The sequence below is a fragment of the Phalacrocorax carbo genome, chromosome 2 (assembly GCF_963921805.1).
Source record: "Phalacrocorax carbo chromosome 2, bPhaCar2.1, whole genome shotgun sequence".
Lineage (NCBI taxonomy): Eukaryota > Metazoa > Chordata > Aves > Suliformes > Phalacrocoracidae > Phalacrocorax > Phalacrocorax carbo.
In genome coordinates this window covers 1,427,366-1,449,350 of record NC_087514.1, presented here as the reverse complement: position 1 = coordinate 1,449,350, position 21,985 = coordinate 1,427,366, and the positions used below count along the sequence as shown (strand labels likewise).

General features: G+C 57.9%; 6 protein-coding genes across 6 annotated transcripts; all 6 read right to left on the bottom strand.

The window, feature by feature from the left end:
- Positions 1-526: 526 nt before the first annotated feature.
- Positions 527-866, bottom strand: LOC135312265 (feather keratin 1-like). The gene has a single exon (XM_064445410.1). The coding sequence runs from the start codon at positions 848-850 to the stop codon at positions 542-544; it is 309 nt and encodes a 102-aa protein (XP_064301480.1). The 5' UTR covers positions 851-866; the 3' UTR covers positions 527-541.
- A 3,019-nt stretch (positions 867-3,885) lies between these two features.
- On the bottom strand, positions 3,886-4,210 carry LOC135312264 (feather keratin 1-like). Its single transcript, XM_064445409.1, has one exon. The coding sequence runs from the start codon at positions 4,192-4,194 to the stop codon at positions 3,886-3,888; it is 309 nt and encodes a 102-aa protein (XP_064301479.1). The 5' UTR covers positions 4,195-4,210.
- Positions 4,211-7,242: 3,032 nt separating this feature from the next.
- Positions 7,243-7,567, bottom strand: LOC135312263 (feather keratin 1-like). Its single transcript, XM_064445408.1, has one exon. The coding sequence runs from the start codon at positions 7,549-7,551 to the stop codon at positions 7,243-7,245; it is 309 nt and encodes a 102-aa protein (XP_064301478.1). The 5' UTR covers positions 7,552-7,567.
- A 5,124-nt stretch (positions 7,568-12,691) lies between these two features.
- LOC135312262 (feather keratin 1-like) lies at positions 12,692-13,031 on the bottom strand. Its single transcript, XM_064445407.1, has one exon. The coding sequence runs from the start codon at positions 13,013-13,015 to the stop codon at positions 12,707-12,709; it is 309 nt and encodes a 102-aa protein (XP_064301477.1). The 5' UTR covers positions 13,016-13,031; the 3' UTR covers positions 12,692-12,706.
- Positions 13,032-16,051: 3,020 nt separating this feature from the next.
- LOC135312261 (feather keratin 1-like) lies at positions 16,052-16,376 on the bottom strand. The gene has a single exon (XM_064445406.1). The coding sequence runs from the start codon at positions 16,358-16,360 to the stop codon at positions 16,052-16,054; it is 309 nt and encodes a 102-aa protein (XP_064301476.1). The 5' UTR covers positions 16,361-16,376.
- Positions 16,377-19,409: 3,033 nt separating this feature from the next.
- LOC135312260 (feather keratin 1-like) lies at positions 19,410-19,734 on the bottom strand. Its single transcript, XM_064445404.1, has one exon. It carries the CDS (start codon positions 19,716-19,718, stop codon positions 19,410-19,412), a length of 309 nt encoding a protein of 102 aa, XP_064301474.1. The 5' UTR covers positions 19,719-19,734.
- Between the last annotated feature and the right edge of the window lie 2,251 nt (positions 19,735-21,985).

The following is a 21,985-nucleotide window of genomic DNA, read 5'->3' as shown; positions in this document are numbered from 1 at the left end:
TCTTGAGCCCTGGCTTTGTGCTGGGTAGAGTTGGAGGAGGCTTGGGAGAAGAAGGGAAGAGGAGACCACACAGGCTGGGATGCAGGAGCACTTTATTGATGGACAAAAGAGAGCGAAAAGGCAGGATGAGCAAGTGGAAGGGAAGCGGTCTGAGGTGCAAGTCTAGCGACCATCAGCCGAGGTGCCGTGTGCGAGAGAGGACCTTGCCAGAGCAGCAAGAACTTCCTGCCACACAGTGGGAGCAGCACGCCGGAGGTCCCCGGTGGTCTATGGCTTGTGAGCAAGTGATTGGAGCGGGCAGTACTGGAGATAGCAGAAGGGGTGATGCAAGGAAGGAAGTGGGAGAAGAGGAGGAGGTGCGTGGGCCGTGTGTCCAGGCAGGCTGGGTTGGCCCCTCTCCCGCTTCCTTGCTTGGTGCCTTGAGAGGAGGAGCCGTGGAGGGCAGGTCCACGTGGCAGCAAGAGCCCGGAGGTGCATCCTCAGTCGATGCCCTGGCTTGCAGGGTGTGTGCTGTTGGTGTCAGGGGTGGTGGTCAGGGCCCTTAGCAGGGGTAGCAGCCCCTTCTGCCACCGTAGCAGCCCAGGCCTCCAAAGCCGTAGCCATAGCCAAATCCACCGGAGGAGACGGGCACTCCCTGGGAGCCGAGGATGTTGCCCACGGCAGCCGAAGAGGAGGATCCGACGGCGGTGTTCTGTGGGAAGGAGCTGAGGATGGGTCCTGGCAGGGTGACCAGCACGGCGGGAGGCTGGATGACGACGCGGGAGTCCTCGCACTGCCTGACACAGGGCTCGTTGCAGCTGTTAGCCAGCGGGGTGGGTCCGCAGGGGCGGCAGAGGTCGTAGCAGGCCATGTGTGTGGTGTGGAGGGTCCCTGGCAGAGAGGGTGTTGAGAAAGCGTAGGGGTGTGGTGGTGCGAGGGGTGAGGGGGTGCAACAGTAGGAGGACAAGGGAGCGTGGAAGCGTGTTGTGTGGCTGTGGGGAGCGTGGGTGTGGGGAGGTGTCGGCTGCTGAGTTGGGGGCAGAGCGTGCTGGAAGAGCCAGGCCAGGTGGGGCAGGGGAAGAATGGGAAGGAGGGGAAGGGGGTTCAGACTCACCTCGTTGACGTTGGAGGAGAAGGTGTGAGGAGCGTGTGTGAGGGAGAGAGGCATGGGGCCAGCTTTTATGGTGGTCGGCGAGGGGCGGGGCAGCCTTTGCGCATGACGGTGTTTTGCAGCAAGCGGCTGTTGCATGCCACAGGCTGGCAAGTCATGAGGTGGGGTGTGTTTTTCTTCCTGCAGTTGTACACTTTCATGTGCTCTTCTTGAGGACGTGTCCCCTTGGCCCTGGCGGCAGCTTTTAAGTGAGAGTATTAGAAGCCAAAGTCTTGGTGTTGATGGTGAGTGTCAGGGCGGGCAGAAGACGAGACCAAATTGTAGGAGAAGCGGGGTGACATCAGTGAGGTCATGGCGTGGCACTCGTGTGGTTTATTTTGCGGGTGCATTGTGAAGCGGGGGCCCCCTTTCCTCGCAGCCGTGGAAGGCTGGTCTGTTCTTTGAGGTGTGCCGGGCATGAGGCGCTGCCCGTTGCATGGCCTTTGTTCCCTGCTGACCTTGCTGCCAGGTGACTGAGGCTGTGTTTAGGCCTGGCCTAAAGCCACAGCTGTGTGTGCTCTGTGTCGTGTTGCCCCTCTTGCTTGTGAGGTTGTAGGTGGGAGAAAGGAGGCTGCCTGTTTGTGGTTGTGGCCTGTCGGTGCCGTCCGTGGGGTTGTGAGTGGGAGCAGGCAGAGGAGGGCGGCTTGCGGGAGCAGGATGTTGCCCTGGCAGCCCACGTCCAGAGCTGGCAAGCCCTGTGGTGGGGGCAGCCCTGCCACACTCCCCAAAGGCTTGTGTTGGCCCCTCCGTTGCGCTTCCCTTAGCTGGGGCTGGTCTGTTTGATGCAGCCTGGGCTCAGGCGTGACTCCGTGCTTGCTCTGGGGAACCTCGTAAGCGCAGGTGAATTTGTGGGGATCCCAGGAGAGTGTGGAGAGGCAGAGGCAGAGCGGCAGGCAGGGTAGCCTGGTGATGCAGGGCCTTTGGGGTCTGTCTTTGGGGTGAGGCCACTTCTCTGCACCGTGTTTGACGGGCAGAAAGAGGATTTGTAGCTCGCAGAGGGCACTGGAGGCGAGCATGCTGTACGTGGGTGCCATTCAAAGGCTGTGGCGGTGGTGGAGGATTGGCAGAGGGTTGAGGACTGGCGAGGCCTGCCCCGACTGAGCCGATGTGAGTGTTTAGGGGGCTGTTTAGGAGCACCTCTCCTATGAGGATAGGCTGAGAGAGTTGTAGTTGTTGAGCGTGGAGACAGAAAGGCAGCGGGGAGACCTTCTTGCGGCCTTCCAGTACTTGAAGGGGGACCATAGGAGAGATGGGGGCTACCTCTTTAGCAAGGCCCGATGTGACAGGACAAGGGGTAATAGTTTTAAACTAAAGGACGGTAGATTTAGACTGGATATAAGGGAAGAAATGTTTTACTGTGAGCGTGGTGAAACACAGAATCCCAGAATCCCGGAATCCCAGGTTGGAAGGGAGCTCAGGGATCATGTAGTCCAAGCTTTCTAGGAAGAGCACAGCCTAGACAAGATGGCCCAGCAGGCTGTGCAGCCGAATCTTGAAAGTGTCCAATGTGGCGGAAGAGGTTGCCCAGAGAGGTGGTGGATGCTCCATCCCTAGAAACATTCAAGGTCAGGTTGGAGAGGGCTCTGAGCAAGCGGGTCTAGTGGAAGATGTCCGTGCTCACTGCAGGGGGTTTAGACTGGTTGCCCACTAATGTCCCTTCCAACCTAAACCGTTCTATGATTCTATGATTCCATGATTGTAATGGGAGTGTCTGGGCAACTACATGATCCAGTTCCCTTCAGGTCTCTGGGACGCATCTCACCAGGTGCCATAGCCTTGTGTATGTTCAGGTTCCTCAGGTGGTCAGAAACCTGATCTTCCCTTACAGTGGGAGGGTCTTGAGCCGCCTTGTGCCCATCTTGCGGTGCATGTTGTCGGGAGGGGTGAGGAGAGAGGTTACGAGTGAAGCCTGAGGCAAAAAAGGGCTTGAGTAGCTCATCCCTCTCCTGGTGTGTTGCTCCTAGGTCACCCTTCTTGTTCATCAGGGGAGGTACGCTCTCTTTAACCTTCCTTTTCTGGTTGACATAGCTGTAGAAGCCCTTCCTGTTATTTTTCTGCATGCCTTGTTGTGCCAAAGCCTTTGTTTGAGCCAGTGGTTGGCTGTTGTCACACTCTGGAAGCCCCCCTGCCAGGTGCCAGTCTGTGTTGATATTGGCTGTGGTGGCACAATCCCGCGGAGAGATCTAGTGACCCTTCTCCACCCACCCCGCTGGCCTCTTGAGCCCTGGCTTTGTGCTGGGTAGAGTTGGAGGAGGCTTGGGAGAAGAAGGGAAGAGGAGACCTCACAGGCTGGGATGCAGGAGCACTTTATTGATGGAAAAAAGAGAGCGAAAAGGCAGGATGAGCAAGTGGAAGGGAAGTGGTCTGAGGTGCAAGTCTAGCGACCATCAGCCAAGGTGCCGTGTGCGAGAGAGGACCTTGCCAGAGCAGCAAGAACTTCCTGCCACACAGTGGGAGCAGCACGCCGGAGGTCCCCGGTGGTCTATGGCTTGTGAGCAAGTGATTGGAGCGGGCAGTACTGGAGATAGCAGAAGGGGTGATGCAAGGAAGGAAGTGGGAGAAGAGGAGGAGGTGCGTGGGCCGTGTGTCCAGGCAGGCTGGGTTGGCCCCTCTCCCGCTTCCTTGCTTGGTGCCTTGAGAGGAGGAGCCGTGGAGGGCAGGTCCACGTGGCAGCAAGAGCCCGGAGGTGCATCCTCAGTTGATGCCCTGGCTTGCAGGGTGTGTGCTGTTGGTATCAGGGGTGGTGGTCAGGGCCCTTAGCAGGGGTAGCAGCCCCTTCCGCCGCCGTAGCAGCCCAGGCCTCCAAAGCCGTAGCCATAGCCAAATCCACCGGAGGAGACGGGCACTCCCTGGGAGCCGAGGATGTTGCCCACGGCAGCCGAAGAGGAGGATCCGACGGCGGTGTTCTGTGGGAAGGAGCTGAGGATGGGTCCTGGCAGGGTGACCAGCACGGCGGGAGGCTGGATGACGACGCGGGAGTCCTCGCACTGCCTGACACAGGGCTCGTTGCAGCTGTTAGCCAGCGGGGTGGGTCCGCAGGGGCGGCAGAGGTCGTAGCAGGCCATGTGTGTGGTGTGGAGGGTCCCTGGAAGAGAGGGTGTTGAGAAAGCGTAGGGGCGTGGGGGTGCGAGGGGTGTGGTGGTGTGAGGTGGGGGTGCAACAGCAGGAGGACAGGGGAGCGTGGAAGCGTGTTGTGTGGCTGTGGGGAGCGTGGGTGTGGGGAGGTTTCGGCTGCTGAGTTGGGGGCAGAGCGTGCTGGAAGAGCCAGGCCAGGTGGGGCAGGGGAAGAATGGGAAGGAGGGGAAGGGGGTTCAGACTCACCTCGTTGACGTTGGAGGAGAAGGTGTGAGGAGCGTGTGTGAGGGAGAGAGGCATGGGGCCAGCTTTTATGGTGGTCGGCGAGGGGCGGGGCAGCCTTTGCGCATGACGGTGTTTTGCAGCAAGCGGCTGTTGCATGCCACAGGCTGGCAAGTCATGAGGTGGGGTGTGTTTTTCTTCCTGCAGTTGTACACTTTCATGTGCTCTTCTTGAGGACGTGTCCCCTTGGCCCTGGCGGCAGCTTTTAAGTGAGAGTATTAGAAGCCAAAGTCTTGGTGTTGATGGTGAGTGTCAGGGCGGGCAGAAGACGAGACCAAATTGTAGGAGAAGCGGGGTGACATCAGTGAGGTCATGGCGTGGCACTCGTGTGGTTTATTTTGCGGGTGCATTGTGAAGCGGGGGCCCCCTTTCCTCGCAGCCGTGGAAGGCTGGTCTGTTCTTTGAGGTGTGCCGGGCATGAGGCGCTGCCCGTTGCATGGCCTTTGTTCCCTGCTGACCTTGCTGCCAGGTGACTGAGGCTGTGTTTAGGCCTGGCCTAAAGCCACAGCTGTGTGTGCTCTGTGTCGTGTTGCCCCTCTTGCTTGTGAGGTTGTAGGTGGGAGAAAGGAGGCTGCCTGTTTGTGGTTGTGGCCTGTCGGTGCCGTCCGTGGGGTTGTGAGTGGGAGCAGGCAGAGGAGGGCGGCTTGCGGGAGCAGGATGTTGCCCTGGCAGCCCACGTCCAGAGCTGGCAAGCCCTGTGGTGGGGGCAGCCCTGCCACACTCCCCAAAGGCTTGTGTTGGCCCCTCCGTTGCGCTTCCCTTAGCTGGGGCTGGTCTGTTTGATGCAGCCTGGGCTCAGGCGTGACTCCGTGCTTGCTCTGGGGAACCTCGTAAGCGCAGGTGAATTTGTGGGGATCCCAGGAGAGTGTGGAGAGGCAGAGGCAGAGCGGCAGGCAGGGTAGCCTGGTGATGCAGGGCCTTTGGGGTCTGTCTTTGGGGTGAGGCCACTTCTCTGCACCGTGTTTGACGGGCAGAAAGAGGATTTGTAGCTCGCAGAGGGCACTGGAGGCGAGCATGCTGTACGTGGGTGCCATTCAAAGGCTGTGGCGGTGGTGGAGGATTGGCAGAGGGTTGAGGACTGGCGAGGCCTGCCCCGACTGAGCCGATGTGAGTGTTTAGGGGGCTGTTTAGGAGCACCTCTCCTATGAGGATAGGCTGAGAGAGTTGTAGTTGTTGAGCGTGGAGACAGAAAGGCAGCGGGGAGACCTTCTTGCGGCCTTCCAGTACTTGAAGGGGGACCATAGGAGAGATGGGGGCTACCTCTTTAGCAAGGCCCGATGTGACAGGACAAGGGGTAATAGTTTTAAACTAAAGGACGGTAGATTTAGACTGGATATAAGGGAAGAAATGTTTTACTGTGAGCGTGGTGAAACACAGAATCACAGAATCCCGGAATTCCAGGTTGGAAGGGAGCTCAGGGATCATGTAGTCCAAGCTTTCTAGGAAGAGCACAGCCTAGACAAGATGGCCCAGCAGGCTGTGCAGCCGAATCTTGAAAGTGTCCAATGTGGCGGAAGAGGTTGCCCAGAGAGGTGGTGGATGCTCCATCCCTAGAAACATTCAAGGTCAGGTTGGAGAGGGCTCTGAGCAAGCGGGTCTAGTGGAAGATGTCCGTGCTCACTGCAGGGGGTTTAGACTGGTTGCCCACTAATGTCCCTTCCAACCTAAACCGTTCTATGATTCTATGATTCCATGATTGTAATGGGAGTGTCTGGGCAACTACATGATCCAGTTCCCTTCAGGTCTCTGGGACGCATCTCACCAGGTGCCATAGCCTTGTGTATGTTCAGGTTCCTCAGGTGGTCAGAAACCTGATCTTCCCTTACAGTGGGAGGGTCTTGAGCCGCCTTGTGCCCATCTTGCGGTGCATGTCATCGGGAGGGGTGAGGAGAGAGGTTACGAGTGAAGCCTGAGGCAAAAAAGGGCTTGAGTAGCTCATCCCTCTCCTGGTGTGTTGCTCCTAGGTCACCCTTCTTGTTCATCAGGGGAGGTACGCTCTCTTTAACCTTCCTTTTCTGGTTGACATAGCTGTAGAAGCCCTTCCTGTTATTTTTCTGCATGCCTTGTTGTGCCAAAGCCTTTGTTTGAGCTAGTGGTTGGCTGGTGTCACACTCTGGAAGCCCCCCTGCCAGGTGCCAGTCTGTGTTGATATTGGCTGTGGTGGCACAATCCCGCGGAGAGATCTAGTGACCCTTCTCCACCCACCCCACTGGCCTCTTGAGCCCTGGCTTTGTGCTGGGTAGAGTTGGAGGAGGCTTGGGAGAAGAAGGGAAGAGGAGACCTCACAGGCTGGGATGCAGGAGCACTTTATTGATGGAAAAAAGAGAGCGAAAAGGCAGGATGAGCAAGTGGAAGGGAAGTGGTCTGAGGTGCAAGTCTAGCGACCATCAGCCAAGGTGCCGTGTGCGAGAGAGGACCTTGCCAGAGCAGCAAGAACTTCCTGCCGCACAGTGGGAGCAGCACGCCGGAGGTCCCCGGTGGTCTATGGCTTGTGAGCAAGTGATTGGAGCGGGCAGTACTGGAGATAGCAGAAGGGGTGATGCAAGGAAGGAAGTGGGAGAAGAGGAGGAGGTGCGTGGGCCGTGTGTCCAGGCAGGCTGGGTTGGCCCCTCTCCCGCTTCCTTGCTTGGTGCCTTGAGAGGAGGAGCCGTGGAGGGCAGGTCCACGTGGCAGCAAGAGCCCGGAGGTGCATCCTCAGTCGATGCCCTGGCTTGCAGGGTGTGTGCTGTTGGTATCAGGGGTGGTGGTCAGGGCCCTTAGCAGGGGTAGCAGCCCCTTCCGCCGCCGTAGCAGCCCAGGCCTCCAAAGCCATAGCCATAGCCAAATCCACCGGAGGAGACGGGCACTCCCTGGGAGCCGAGGATGTTGCCCACGGCAGCCGAAGAGGAGGATCCGACGGCGGTGTTCTGTGGGAAGGAGCTGAGGATGGGTCCTGGCAGGGTGACCTGCACGGTGGAGGGCTGGATGACGACGCGGGAGTCCTCGCACTGCCTGACACAGGGCTCGTTGCAGCTGTTAGCCAGCGGGGTGGGTCCGCAGGGGCGGCAGAGGTCGTAGCAGGCCATGTGTGTGGTGTGGAGGGTCCCTGGAAGAGAGGGTGTTGAGAAAGCGTAGGGGCGTGGGGGTGCGAGGGGTGTGGTGGTGTGAGGTGGGGGTGCAACAGTAGGAGGACAAGGGAGGGTGGAGGCGTGTTGTGTGGCTGTGGGGAGCGTGGGTGTGGGGAGGTGTCGGCTGCTGAGTTGGGGGCAGAGCGTGCTGGAAGAGCCAGGCCAGGTGGGGCAGGGGAAGAATGGGAAGGAGGGGAAGGGGGTTCAGACTCACCTCGTTGACGTTGGAGGAGAAGGTGTGAGGAGCGTGTGTGAGGGAGAGAGGCATGGGGCCAGCTTTTATGGTGGTCGGCGAGGGGCGGGGCAGCCTTTGCGCATGACGGTGTTTTGCAGCAAGCGGCTGTTGCATGCCACAGGCTGGCAAGTCATGAGGTGGGGTGTGTTTTTCTTCCTGCAGTTGTACACTTTCATGTGCTCTTCTTGAGGACGTGTCCCCTTGGCCCTGGCGGCAGCTTTTAAGTGAGAGTATTAGAAGCCAAAGTCTTGGTGTTGATGGTGAGTGTCAGGGCGGGCAGAAGACGAGACCAAATTGTAGGAGAAGCGGGGTGACATCAGTGAGGTCATGGCGTGGCACTCGTGTGGTTTATTTTGTGGGTGCATTGTGAAGCGGGGGCCCCCTTTCCTCGCAGCCGTGGAAGGCTGGTCTGTTCTTTGAGGTGTGCCGGGCATGAGGCGCTGCCCGTTGCATGGCCTTTGTTCCCTGCTGACCTTGCTGCCAGGTGACTGAGGCTGTGTTTAGGCCTGGCCTAAAGCCACAGCTGTGTGTGCTCTGTGTGTGTCGTGTTGCCCCTCTTGCTTGTGAGGTTGTAGGTGGGAGAAAGGAGGCTGCCTGTTTGTGGTTGTGGCCCGTCGGTGCTGTCCGTGGGGGTGTGAGTGGGAGCAGGCAGAGGAGGGCGGCTTGCAGGAGCAGGATGTTACCCTGGCAGCCCACGTCCAGAGCTGGCAAGCCCTGTGGTGGGGGGAGCCCTGCCACGCTCCCCAAAGGCTTGTGTTGGCCCCTCCGTTGCGCTTCCCTTAGCTGGGGCTGGTCTGTTTGATGCAGCCTGGGCTCAGGCGTGACTCCGTGCTTGCTCTGGGGAGCCTCGTAAGCGCAGGTGAATTTGTGGGGATCCCAGGAGAGTGTGGAGAGGCAGAGGCAGAGCGGCAGGCAGGGTAGCCTGGTGATGCAGGGCCTTTGGGGTCTGTCTTTGGGGTGAGGCCACTTCTCTGCACCGTGTTTGACGGGCAGAAAGAGGATTTGTAGCTCGCAGAGGGCACTGGAGGCGAGCATGCTGTACGTGGGTGCCATTCAAAGGCTGTGGTGGTGTTGGAGGATTGGCAGAGGGTTGAGGACTGGCGAGGCCTGCCCCGACTGAGCCAATGTGAGTGTTTAGGAGGCTGTTTGTCAGGCGAGCAGTGCTTGTTGCTGTGGATGGCAAAAGGGTCTGATGGCAAAGGGGCTGGCTACTTGGGAGGCGTCTAGGGACATTGTGAGGTCTTCATAGATGGATCGGGGAAGACCAGACCCACGTGGATGTCATTCTGGCAAGGTGTGTCTAGGATCCCAAGAAGGGCTTCTTCTAATACTTTGGCAGTAAAAGGAAGAGTGGGGAAAGTATGGGCCTGCTGCTGAACGAGGTGTGGGCCCTGGTGACGCAGGATGCAGGGAAGGCAGAGTTATTGAATGCTGCCTTTGCTTCAGCCTTTATTGCTAAGTCTGGCCCTGAGGCATCCCAGTCCCCAGAGGTGATAGAGAAAATCTGGAGAAAGGAAAACTTCCCCTTTGGTTGAGGTGGATTGGGTTAGAGATCACCTAGGCAAACTGGGTCCTTGCAGATTCATGACCGCCGACAGAAAGCACCCACAAGTGCTGAAGGAGCTGGCGGATGTTCTTGCCAAGCCACTCTCCATCATCTTTGAAAGGTCATGGAGAACAGGAGAGGTTCCCGAGGACTGGAGGGCAGCCGATGTCATTCCAATCTTCAAAAAGGTCAAGATGGAAGACCCGGGAAACTATAGCACAGTCAACCTGACCTCCATCCTCAGAAAGGTGAAGGAAGAGTGTGTTCTGGAGGTCATCGCCAAGCATGCAGTGGAGAAGAGGGTTATCAGAAGGAGGTAACATGGATTCACCAAGGAAGATCATGCTTGACCAAGCTGATAGCCTTCTATGATGGCGTGGGAGAGCAGTGGCTGTTGTTTACCTTGTCTTCAGCCAAGTGCTCGACGCTGTCTCCCATAACATCCTCACGGACAGGCTAAGGAAGCATGGATTAGATGAGAGGAGAGGGAGGCAGATTGAGAGCTGGCTGAATGGCGGAGCTCCGAGGGTGGTGATCAATGGGGCAGAGTCTGGTTGGAGGCCGATAACTAGCATTGTTCCCCAGGGTCCAGTTCTATTCAATGACCTGAACAAAGGGATAGATTGTACCCTCAGCAAGTTTGCTGACGATACCAAACTGGGAGGAGTGGGTGATACGGCAGGAGGCTGTGCTGCCATCCAACGAGACCTGGACAGGCTGGAGAGCTGGGTCAAGGGGAACCTGATGAAGTTCAACAAGAGCAAGTGTAGGGTCCTGCACATGGGGAGGAAGGACTCCATGCACCGGCACAGCTTGGGGGTGACCTGCTGGAAAGTGGCTCTGCTGAGAAGGCCCTGGCAGTGCTGGTGGAGAGCAGGGTGACCCTGAGCCAGCACCGTGCCCTTGTGGCCAAGAAGGCCAAGGGTATCGTGGGCTGCATGAAAAGGAGTATGGCCAGCAGGGCGAGGGAGGTTATCCTCCCCCTGTACTCTGCCCTAGTGAGGCCTCGTCTGGAGTGTTGTGTCCCGTTCTTGGCCCCCCAGAGGAAGAAGGCCAGGGAACTGCTTGAGCAAGTCCATCGGAGAGGTACCAAGATGATGGGGGGACTGGAGCACCCCTCTTATGAGGAAAGGCTGAGAGACGTGGGTTTGTTCAGCCTGGAGAAGAGAAGACTGAGGGGGGAACTCATCAATACTTACAAATATCTGAAGGGTGAGTGTCAGGAGGATTGGGCCGGACTGTTTTCAGTGGTGGGTGCCCAAGGACAGGCCAAGGTTGCAGTGGGCACAAGTTGGAAGGCAGGAAGTTCCATTTAAACACGAGATAAAACTTTGTTCCTGTGCGGGTGGCAGAGCAGTGGAACAGGCTTCCCAGAGAGGCTGTGGAGTCTCCTTCCCTGGAGACATTCAAACCCTGCCTGGACGAGGTCCTTGCTTGCTGCTGTAGGTGTGCCTGGTCAAGCAGGGGGGATGGACAAGATGCTCTCCAGAGGTCCCTTCCAACCCATAGCATTGTGTGATTCTGTGATTCTTGCAGTCCGCAGGGACATCACCTGACTGCCATGATTTTTCAAATATCCACCCCTCTACTCTGCTCTTGTGAGACCCCACCTGGAGAACTGCATCCAGCTCTGGAGCCGCTAATACAGAAAGGACGTGGACCTGTTGGAACAGGTCCAGAGGCGGGCCCCAGAAATGATCTGAGGGCTGGAGCACCTCTCCTATGAGGATAGGCTGAGAGAGTTGTTGAGCGTGGAGACAGAAAGGCAGCGGGGAGACCTTCTTGCGGCCTTCCAGTACTTGAAGGGGGACCATAGGAGAGATGGGGGCTACCTCTTTAGCAAGGCTCGATGTGACAGGACAAGGGGTAATAGTTTTAAACTAAAGGACGGTAGATTTAGACTGGATATAAGGGAAAAAATGTTTTACTGTGAGCGTGGTGAAACACAGAATCCCAGAATCCCGGAATCCCAGGTTGGAAGGGAGCTCAGGGATCATGTAGTCCAAGCTTTCTAGGAAGAGCACAGCCTAGACAAGATGGCCCAGCAGGCTGTGCAGCCAAATCTTGAAAGTGTCCAATGTGGCGGAAGAGGTTGCCCAGAGAGGTGGTGGATGCTCCATCCCTAGAAACATTCAAGGTCAGGTTGGAGAGGGCTCTGAGCAAGCGGGTCTAGTGGAAGATGTCCGTGCTCACTGCAGGGGGTTTAGACTGGTTGCCCACTAATGTCCCTTCCAAGCTAAACCGTTCTATGATTCTATGATTCCATGATTGTAATGGGAGTGTCTGAGCAACTACATGATCCAGTTCCCTTCAGGACTCTGGGATGCATCTTACCAGGTGCCATAGCCTTGTGTATGTTCAGGTTCCTCAGGTGGTCAGAAACCTGATCTTCCCTTACAGTGGGAGGGTCTTGAGCCGCCTTGTGCCCATCTTGCGGTGCATGTCATCGGGAGGGGTGAGGAGAGAGGTTACGAGTGAAGCCTGAGGCAAAAAAGGGCTTGAGTAGCTCATCCCTCTCCTGGTGTGTTGCTCCTAGGTCACCCTTCTTGTTCATCAGGGGAGGTACGCTCTCTTTAACCTTCCTTTTCTGGTTGACATAGCCGTAGAAGAAGCCCTTCCTGTTATTGTTCAGCATGCCTTGTTGTGCCAAAGCCTTTGTTTGAGCTAGTGGTTGGCTGGTGTCACACTCTGGAAGCCCCCCCTGCCAGATGCCAGTCTGTGTTGATATTGGCTGTGGTGGCACAATCCCGCGGAGAGATCTAGTGACCCTTCTCCACCCACCCCGCTGGCCTCTTGAGCCCTGGCTTTGTGCTGGGTAGAGTTGGAGGAGGCTTGGGAGAAGAAGGGAAGAGGAGACCACACAGGCTGGGATGCAGGAGCACTTTATTGATGGACAAAAGAGAGCGAAAAGGCAGGATGAGCAAGTGGAAGGGAAGCGGTCTGAGGTGCAAGTCTAGCGACCATCAGCCGAGGTGCCGTGTGCGAGAGAGGACCTTGCCAGAGCAGCAAGAACTTCCTGCCACACAGTGGGAGCAGCACGCCGGAGGTCCCCGGTGGTCTATGGCTTGTGAGCAAGTGATTGGAGCGGGCAGTACTGGAGATAGCAGAAGGGGTGATGCAAGGAAGGAAGTGGGAGAAGAGGAGGAGGTGCGTGGGCCGTGTGTCCAGGCAGGCTGGGTTGGCCCCTCTCCCGCTTCCTTGCTTGGTGCCTTGAGAGGAGGAGCCGTGGAGGGCAGGTCCACGTGGCAGCAAGAGCCCGGAGGTGCATCCTCAGTCGATGCCCTGGCTTGCAGGGTGTGTGCTGTTGGTGTCAGGGGTGGTGGTCAGGGCCCTTAGCAGGGGTAGCAGCCCCTTCTGCCACCGTAGCAGCCCAGGCCTCCAAAGCCGTAGCCATAGCCAAATCCACCGGAGGAGACGGGCACTCCCTGGGAGCCGAGGATGTTGCCCACGGCAGCCGAAGAGGAGGATCCGACGGCGGTGTTCTGTGGGAAGGAGCTGAGGATGGGTCCTGGCAGGGTGACCAGCACGGCGGGAGGCTGGATGACGACGCGGGAGTCCTCGCACTGCCTGACACAGGGCTCGTTGCAGCTGTTAGCCAGCGGGGTGGGTCCGCAGGGGCGGCAGAGGTCGTAGCAGGCCATGTGTGTGGTGTGGAGGGTCCCTGGCAGAGAGGGTGTTGAGAAAGCGTAGGGGTGTGGTGGTGCGAGGGGTGAGGGGGTGCAACAGTAGGAGGACAAGGGAGCGTGGAAGCGTGTTGTGTGGCTGTGGGGAGCGTGGGTGTGGGGAGGTGTCGGCTGCTGAGTTGGGGGCAGAGCGTGCTGGAAGAGCCAGGCCAGGTGGGGCAGGGGAAGAATGGGAAGGAGGGGAAGGGGGTTCAGACTCACCTCGTTGACGTTGGAGGAGAAGGTGTGAGGAGCGTGTGTGAGGGAGAGAGGCATGGGGCCAGCTTTTATGGTGGTCGGCGAGGGGCGGGGCAGCCTTTGCGCATGACGGTGTTTTGCAGCAAGCGGCTGTTGCATGCCACAGGCTGGCAAGTCATGAGGTGGGGTGTGTTTTTCTTCCTGCAGTTGTACACTTTCATGTGCTCTTCTTGAGGACGTGTGCCCTTGGCCCTGGCGGCAGCTTTTAAGTGAGAGTATTAGAAGCCAAAGTCTTGGTGTTGATGGTGAGTGTCAGGGCGGGCAGAAGACGAGACCAAATTGTAGGAGAAGCGGGGTGACATCAGTGAGGTCACGGCGTGGCACTCGTGTGGTTTATTTTGCGGGTGCATTGTGAAGCGGGGGCCCCCTTTCCTCGCAGCCGTGGAAGGCTGGTCTGTTCTTTGAGGTGTGCCGGGCATGAGGCGCTGCCCGTTGCATGGCCTTTGTTCCCTGCTGACCTTGCTGCCAGGTGACTGAGGCTGTGTTTAGGCCTGGCCTAAAGCCACAGCTGTGTGTGCTCTGTGTGTGTCGTGTTGCCCCTCTTGCTTGTGAGGTTGTAGGTGGGAGAAAGGAGGCTGCCTGTTTGTGGTTGTGGCCCGTCGGTGCCGTCCGTGGGGCTGTGAGTGGGAGCAGGCAGAGGAGGGCGGCTTGCGGGAGCAGGATGTTGCCCTGGCAGCCCACGTCCAGAGCTGGCAAGCCCTGTGGTGGGGGCAGCCCTGCCACACTCCCCAAAGGCTTGTGTTGGCCCCTCCGTTGCGCTTCCCTTAGCTGGGGCTGGTCTGTTTGATGCAGCCTGGGCTCAGGCGTGACTCCGTGCTTGCTCTGGGGAACCTCGTAAGCGCAGGTGAATTTGTGGGGATCCCAGGAGAGTGTGGAGAGGCAGAGGCAGAGCGGCAGGCAGGGTAGCCTGGTGATGCAGGGCCTTTGGGGTCTGTCTTTGGGGTGAGGCCACTTCTCTGCACCGTGTTTGACGGGCAGAAAGAGGATTTGTAGCTCGCAGAGGGCACTGGAGGCGAGCATGCTGTACGTGGGTGCCATTCAAAGGCTGTGGTGGTGTTGGAGGATTGGCAGAGGGTTGAGGACTGGCGAGGCCTGCCCCGACTGAGCCGATGTGAGTGTTTAGGAGGCTGTTTAGGAGCACCTCTCCTATGAGGATAGGCTGAGAGAGTTGTTGAGCGTGGAGACAGAAAGGCAGCGGGGAGACCTTCTTGTGGCCTTCCAGTACTTGAAGGGGGACCATAGGAGAGATGGGGGCTACCTCTTTAGCAAGGCTCGATGTGACAGGACAAGGGGTAATAGTTTTAAACTAAAGGACGGTAGATTTAGACTGGATATAAGGGAAGAAATGTTTTACTGTGAGCGTGGTGAAACACAGAATCCCAGAATCCCGGAATTCCATGTTGGAAGGGAGCTCAGGGATCATGTAGTCCAAGCTTTCTAGGAAGAGCACAGCCTAGACAAGATGGCCCAGCAGGCTGTGCAGCCGAATCTTGAAAGTGTCCAATGTGGCGGAAGAGGTTGCCCAGAGAGGTGGTGGATGCTCCATCCCTAGAAACATTCAAGGTCAGGTTGGAGAGGGCTCTGAGCAAGCGGGTCTAGTGGAAGATGTCCGTGCTCACTGCAGGGGGTTTAGACTGGTTGCCCACTAATGTCCCTTCCAACCTAAACCGTTCTATGATTCTATGATTCCATGATTGTAATGGGAGTGTCTGGGCAACTACATGATCCAGTTCCCTTCAGGACTCTGGGATGCATCTCACCAGGTGCCATAGCCTTGTGTATGTTCAGGTTCCTCAGGTGGTCAGAAACCTGATCTTCCCTTACAGTGGGAGGGTCTTGAGCCGCCTTGTGCCCATCTTGCGGTGCATGTCGTCGGGAGGGGTGAGGAGAGAGGTTACGTGTGAAGGCTGCGGCAAAAAAGGGCTTGAGTAGCTCATCCCTCTCCTGGTGTGTTGTTCCTAGGTCACCCTTCTTGTTCATCAGGGGAGGTACGCTCTCTTTAACCTTCCTTTTCTGGTTGACATAGCCGTAGAAGAAGCCCTTCCTGTTATTGTTCAGCATGCCTTGTTGTGCCAAAGCCTTTGTTTGAGCTAGTGGTTGGCTGTGGTCACACTCTGGAAGCCCACCCGGCCAGGTGCCAGTCTGTGTTGATATTGGCTGTGGTGGCACAATCCCGCGGAGAGATCTAGTGACCCTTCTCCACCCACCCCACTGGCCTCTTGAGTCCTGGCTTTGTGCTGGGTAGAGTTGGAGGAGGCTTGGGAGAAGAAGGGAAGAGGAGACCTCACAGGCTGGGATGCAGGAGAACTTTATTGATGGACAAAAGAGAGCAAAAAGGCAGGAGCACCAAGTGGAAAGGAAGGGGTCTGAGGTGCAAGTCTAGCGACCATCAGCCGAGGTGCCGTGTGCGAGAGAGGACCTTGCCAGAGCAGCAAGAACTTCCTGCCGCACAATGGGAGCAGCACGCCGGAGGTCCCCGGTGGTCTATGGCTTGTGAGCAAGTGATTGGAGCGGGCAGTACTGGAGATAGCAGAAGGGGCGATGCAAGGAAGGAGGTGGGAGAAGAGGAGGAGGTGCGTGGGCCGTGTGTCCAGGCAGGCTGGGTTGGCCCCTTCCCTGCTTCCTTGCTTGGTGCCTTGAGAGGAGGAGCCGTGGAGGGCACGTCCACGTGGCAGCAAGAGCCCGGAGGTGCATCCTCAGTCCATGCCCTGGCTTGCAGGGTGCGTTGGTTGGTATCAGGGGTGGTGGTCAGGGCCCTTAGCAGGGGTAGCAGCCCCTTATGCCACCGTAGCAGCCCAGGCCTCCAAAGCCGTAGCCATAGCCAAATCCACCGGAGGAGACGGGCACTCCCTGGGAGCCGAGGATGTTGCCCACGGCAGCCGAAGAGGAGGATCCGACGGCGGTGTTCTGTGGGAAGGAGCTGAGGATGGGTCCTGGCAGGGTGACCATCACGGTGGAGGGCTGGATGACGACGCGGGAGTCCTCGCACTGCCTGACACAGGGCTCGTTGCAGCTGTTAGCCAGCGGGGTGGGTCCGCAGGGGCGGCAGAGGTCGTAGCAGGCCATGTGTGTGGTGTGGAGGGTCCCTGGAAGAGAGGGTGTTGAGAAAGCGTAGGGGCGTGGGGGTGCGAGGGGTGTGGTGGTGCGAGGTGGGGGTGCAACAGCAGGAGGACAAGGGAGCGTGGAGGCGTGTTGTGTGGCTGTGGGGAGCGTGGGTGTGGGGAGGTGTCGGCTGCTGAGTTGGGGGCAGAGCGTGCTGGAAGAGCCAGGCCAGGTGGGGCAAGGGAAGAATGGGAAGGAGGGGAAGGGGGTTCAGACTCACCTCGTTGACGTTGGAGGAGAAGGTGTGAGGAGCGTGTGTGAGGGAGAGAGGCATGGGGCCAGCTTTTATGGTGGTCGGCAAGGGGTGGGGCAGCCTTTGCGCATGACGGTGTTTTGCAGCAAGCGGCTGTTGCATGCCACAGGCTGGCAAGTCATGAGGTGGGGTGTGTTTTTCTTCCTGCAGTTGTACACTTTCATGTGCTCTTCTTGAGGACGTGTGCCCTTGGCCCTGGCGGCAGCTTTTAAGTGAGAGTATTAGAAGCCAAAGTCTTGGTGTTGATGGTGAGTGTCAGGGCGGGCAGAAGACGAGACCAAATTGTAGGAGAAGCGGGGTGACATCAGTGAGGTCATGGCGTGGCACTCGTGTGGTTTATTTTGCGGGTGCATTGTGAAGCGGGGGCCCCCTTTCCTCGCAGCCGTGGAAGGCTGGTCTGTTCTTTGAGGTGTGCCGGGCATGAGGCGCTGCCCGTTGCATGGCCTTTGTTCCCTGCTGACCTTGCTGCCAGGTGACTGAGGCTGTGTTTAGGCCTGGCCTAAAGCCACAGCTGTGTGTGCTCTGTGTCGTGTTGCCCCTCTTGCTTGTGAGGTTGTAGGTGGGAGAAAGGAGGCTGCCTGTTTGTGGTTGTGGCCTGTCGGTGCCGTCCGTGGGGGTGTGAGTGGGAGCAGGCAGAGGAGGGCGGCTTGCGGGAGCAGGATGTTGCCCTGGCAGCCCACGTCCAGAGCTGGCAAGCCCTGTGGTGGGGGGAGCCCTGCCACGCTCCCCAAAGGCTTGTGTTGGCCCCTCCGTTGCGCTTCCCTTAGCTGGGGCTGGTCTGTTTGATGCAGCCTGGGCTCAGGCGTGACTCTTGTGCTTGCTCTGGGGAACCTCGTAAGCGCAGGTGAATTTGTGGGGATCCCAGGAGAGTGTGGAGAGGCAGAGGCAGAGCGGCAGGCAGGGTAGCCTGGTGATGCAGGGCCTTTGGGGTCTGTCTTTGGGGTGAGGCCACTTCTCTGCACCGTGTTTGACGGGCAGAAAGAGGATTTGTAGCTCGCAGAGGGCACTGGAGCCGAGCATGCTGTACGTGGGTGCCATTCAAAGGCTGTGGTGGTGTTGGAGGATTGGCAGAGGGTTGAGGACTGGCGAGGCCTGCCCCGACTGAGCCGATGTGAGTGTTTAGGAGGCTGTTTAGGAGCACCTCTCCTATGAGGATAGGCTGAGAGAGTTGTAGTTGTTGAGCGTGGAGACAGAAAGGCAGCGGGGAGACCTTCTTGCGGCCTTCCAGTACTTGAAGGGGGACCATAGGAGAGATGGGGGCTACCTCTTTAGCAAGGCCCGATGTGACAGGACAAGGGGTAATAGTTTTAAACTAAAGGACGGTAGATTTAGACTGGATATAAGGGAAGAAATGTTTTACTGTGAGCGTGGTGAAACACAGAATCACAGAATCCCAGAATCCCAGGTTGGAAGGGAGCTCAGGGATCATGTAGTCCAAGCTTTCTAGGAAGAGCACAGCCTAGACAAGATGGCCCAGCAGGCTGTGCAGCCAAATCTTGAAAGTGTCCAATGTGGCGGAAGAGGTTGCCCAGAGAGGTGGTGGATGCTCCATCCCTAGAAACATTCAAGGTCAGGTTGGAGAGGGCTCTGAGCAAGCGGATCTAGTGGAAGATGTCCGTGCTCACTGCAGGGGGTTTAGACTGGTTGCCCACTAATGTCCCTTCCAACCTAAACCGTTCTATGATTCTATGATTCCATGATTGTAATGGGAGTGTCTGGGCAACTACATGATCCAGTTCCCTTCAGGTCTCTGGGACGCATCTCACCAGGTGCCATAGCCTTGTGTATGTTCAGGTTCCTCAGGTGGTCAGAAACCTGATCTTCCCTTACAGTGGGAGGGTCTTGAGCCGCCTTGTGCCCATCTTGCGGTGCATGTTGTCGGGAGGGGTGAGGAGAGAGGTTACGAGTGAAGCCTGCGGCAAAAAAGGGCTTGAGTAGCTCATCCCTCTCCTGGTGTGTTGCTCCTAGGTCACCCTTCTTGTTCATCAGGGGAGGTACGCTCTCTTTAACCTTCCTTTTCTGGTTGACATAGCTGTAGAAGCCCTTCCTGTTATTTTTCTGCATGCCTTGTTGTGCCAAAGCCTTTGTTTGAGCCAGTGGTTGGCTGTGGTCACACTCTGGAAGCCCCCCCTCCAGGTGCCAGTCTGTGTTGATATTGGCTGTGGTAGCACAATCCCGCGGAGAGATCTAGTGACCCTTCTCCACCCACCCCGCTGGCCTCTTGAGCCCTGGCTTTGTGCTGGGTAGAGTTGGAGGAGGCTTGGGAGAAGAAGGGAAGAGGAGACCTCACAGGCTGGGATGCAGGAGCACTTTATTGATGGACAAAAGAGAGCGAAAAGGCAGGATGAGCAAGTGGAAGGGAAGTGGTCTGAGGTGCAAGTCTAGCGACCATCAGCCAAGGTGCCGTGTGCGAGAGAGGACCTTGCCAGAGCAGCAAGAACTTCCTGCCGCACAGTGGGAGCAGCACGCCGGAGGTCCCCGGTGGTCTATGGCTTGTGAGCAAGTGATTGGAGCGGGCAGTACTGGAGATAGCAGAAGGGGTGATGCAAGGAAGGAAGTGGGAGAAGAGGAGGAGGTGCGTGGGCCGTGTGCCCAGGCAGGCTGGGTTGGCCCCTCTCCCGCTTCCTTGCTTGGTGCCTTGAGAGGAGGAGCCGTGGAGGGCAGGTCCACGTGGCAGCAAGAGCCCGGAGGTGCATCCTCAGTCGATGCCCTGGCTTGCAGGGTGTGTGCTGTTGGTATCAGGGGTGGTGGTCAGGGCCCTTAGCAGGGGTAGCACCCCCTTCCGCCGCCGTAGCAGCCCAGGCCTCCAAAGCCGTAGCCATAGCCAAATCCACCGGAGGAGACGGGCACTCCCTGGGAGCCGAGGATGTTGCCCACGGCAGCCGATGAGGAGGATCCGACAGCGGTGTTCTGTGGGAAGGAGCTGAGGATGGGTCCTGGCAGGGTGACCTGCACGGTGGAGGGCTGGATGACGACGCGGGAGTCCTCGCACTGCCTGACACAGGGCTCGTTGCAGCTGTTAGCCAGCGGGGTGGGTCCGCAGGGGCGGCAGAGGTCGTAGCAGGCCATGTGTGTGGTGTGGAGGGTCCCTGGAAGAGAGGGTGTTGAGAAAGCGTAGGGGCGTGGGGGTGCGAGGGGTGTGGTGGTGTGAGGTGGGGGTGCAACAGCAGGAGGACAAGGGAGCGTGGAGGCGTGTTGTGTGGCTGTGGGGAGCGTGGGTGTGGGGAGGTTTCGGCTGCTGAGTTGGGGGCAGAGCGTGCTGGAAGAGCCAGGCCAGGTGGGGCAAGGGAAGAATGGGAAGGAGGGGAAGGGGGTTCAGACTCACCTCGTTGACGTTGGAGGAGAAGGTGTGAGGAGCGTGTGTGAGGGAGAGAGGCATGGGGCCAGCTTTTATGGTGGTCGGCGAGGGGCGGGGCAGCCTTTGCGCATGACGGTGTTTTGCAGCAAACGGCTGTTGCATGCCACAGGCTGGCAAGTCATGAGGTGGGGTGTGTTTTTCTTCCTGCAGTTGTACACTTTCATGTGCTCTTCTTGAGGACGTGTGCCCTTGGCCCTGGCGGCAGCTTTTAAGTGAGAGTATTAGAAGCCAAAGTCTTGGTGTTGGTGAGTGTCAGGGCGGGCAGAAGACGAGACCAAATTGTAGGAGAAGCGGGGTGACATCAGTGAGGTCATGGCGTGGCACTCGTGTGGTTTATTTTGTGGGTGCATTGTGAAGCGGGGGCCCCCTTTCCTCGCAGCCGTGGAAGGCTGGTCTGTTCTTTGAGGTGTGCCGGGCATGAGGCGCTGCCCGTTGCATGGCCTTTGTTCCCTGCTGACCTTGTTGCCAGGTGACTGAGGCTGTGTTTAGGCCTGGCCTAAAGCCACAGCTGTGTGTGCTCTGTGTGTGTCGTGTTGCCCCTCTTGCTTGTGAGGTTGTAGGTGGGAGAAAGGAGGCTGCCTGTTTGTGGTTGTGGCCCGTCGGTGCTGTCCGTGGGGGTGTGAGTGGGAGCAGGCAGAGGAGGGCGGCTTGCGGGAGCAGGATGTTACCCTGGCAGCCCACGTCCAGAGCTGGCAAGCCCTGTGGTGGGGGCAGCCCTGCCACGCTCCCCAAAGGCTTGTGTTGGCCCCTCCGTAGCGCCTCCCTTAGCTGGGGCTGGTCTGTTTGATGCAGCCTGGTCTCTGGCGTGACTCCGTGCTTGCTCTGGGGAACCTCGTAAGCGCAGGTGAATTTGTGGGGATCCCAGGAGAGTGTGGAGAGGCAGAGGCAGAGCGGCAGGCAGGGTAGCCTGGTGATGCAGGGCCTTTGGGGTCTGTCTTTGGGGTGAGGCCACTTCTCTGCACCGTGTTTGACGGGCAGAAAGAGGATTTGTAGCTCGCAGAGGGCACTGGAGGCGAGCATGCTGTACGTGGGTGCCATTCAAAGGCTGTGGTGGTGTTGGAGGATTGGCAGAGGGTTGAGGACTGGCGAGGCCTGCCCCGACTGAGCCAATGTGAGTGTTTAGGAGGCTGTTTGTCAGGCGAGCAGTGCTTGTTGCTGTGGATGGCAAAAGGGTCTGATGGCAAAGGGGCTGGCCACTTGGGAGGCATCTAGGGACATTGTGAGGTCTTCATAGATGGATCGGGGAAGACCAGACCCACGTGGATGTCATTCTGGCAAGGTGTGTCTAGGATCCCAAGAAGGGCTTCTTCTAATACTTTGGCAGTAAAAGGAAGAGTGGGGAAAGTATGGGCCTGCTGCTGAACGAGGTGTGGGCCCTGGTGACGCAGGATGCAGGGAAGGCAGAGTTATTGAATGCTGCCTTTGCTTCAGCCTTTATTGCTAAGTCTGGCCCTGAGGCATCCCAGTCCCCAGAGGTGATAGAGAAAATCTGGAGAAAGGAAAACTTCTCCTTTGGTTGAGGTGGATTGGGTTAGAGATCACCTAGGCAAACTGGGTCCTTGCAGATTCATGACCGCCGACAGAAAGCACCCACAAGTGCTGAAGGAGCTGGCGGATGTTCTTGCCAAGCCACTCTCCATCATCTTTGAAAGGTCATGGAGAACAGGAGAGGTTCCCGAGGACTGGAGGGCAGCCGATGTCATTCCAATCTTCAAAAAGGTCAAGATGGAAGACCCGGGAAACTATAGCACAGTCAACCTGACCTCCATCCTCAGAAAGGTGAAGGAAGAGTGTGTTCTGGAGGTCATCGCCAAGCATGCAGTGGAGAAGAGGGTTATCAGAAGGAGGTAACATGGATTCACCAAGGAAGATCATGCTTGACCAAGCTGATAGCCTTCTATGATGGCGTGGGAGAGCAGTGGCTGTTGTTTACCTTGTCTTCAGCCAAGTGCTCGACGCTGTCTCCCATAACATCCTC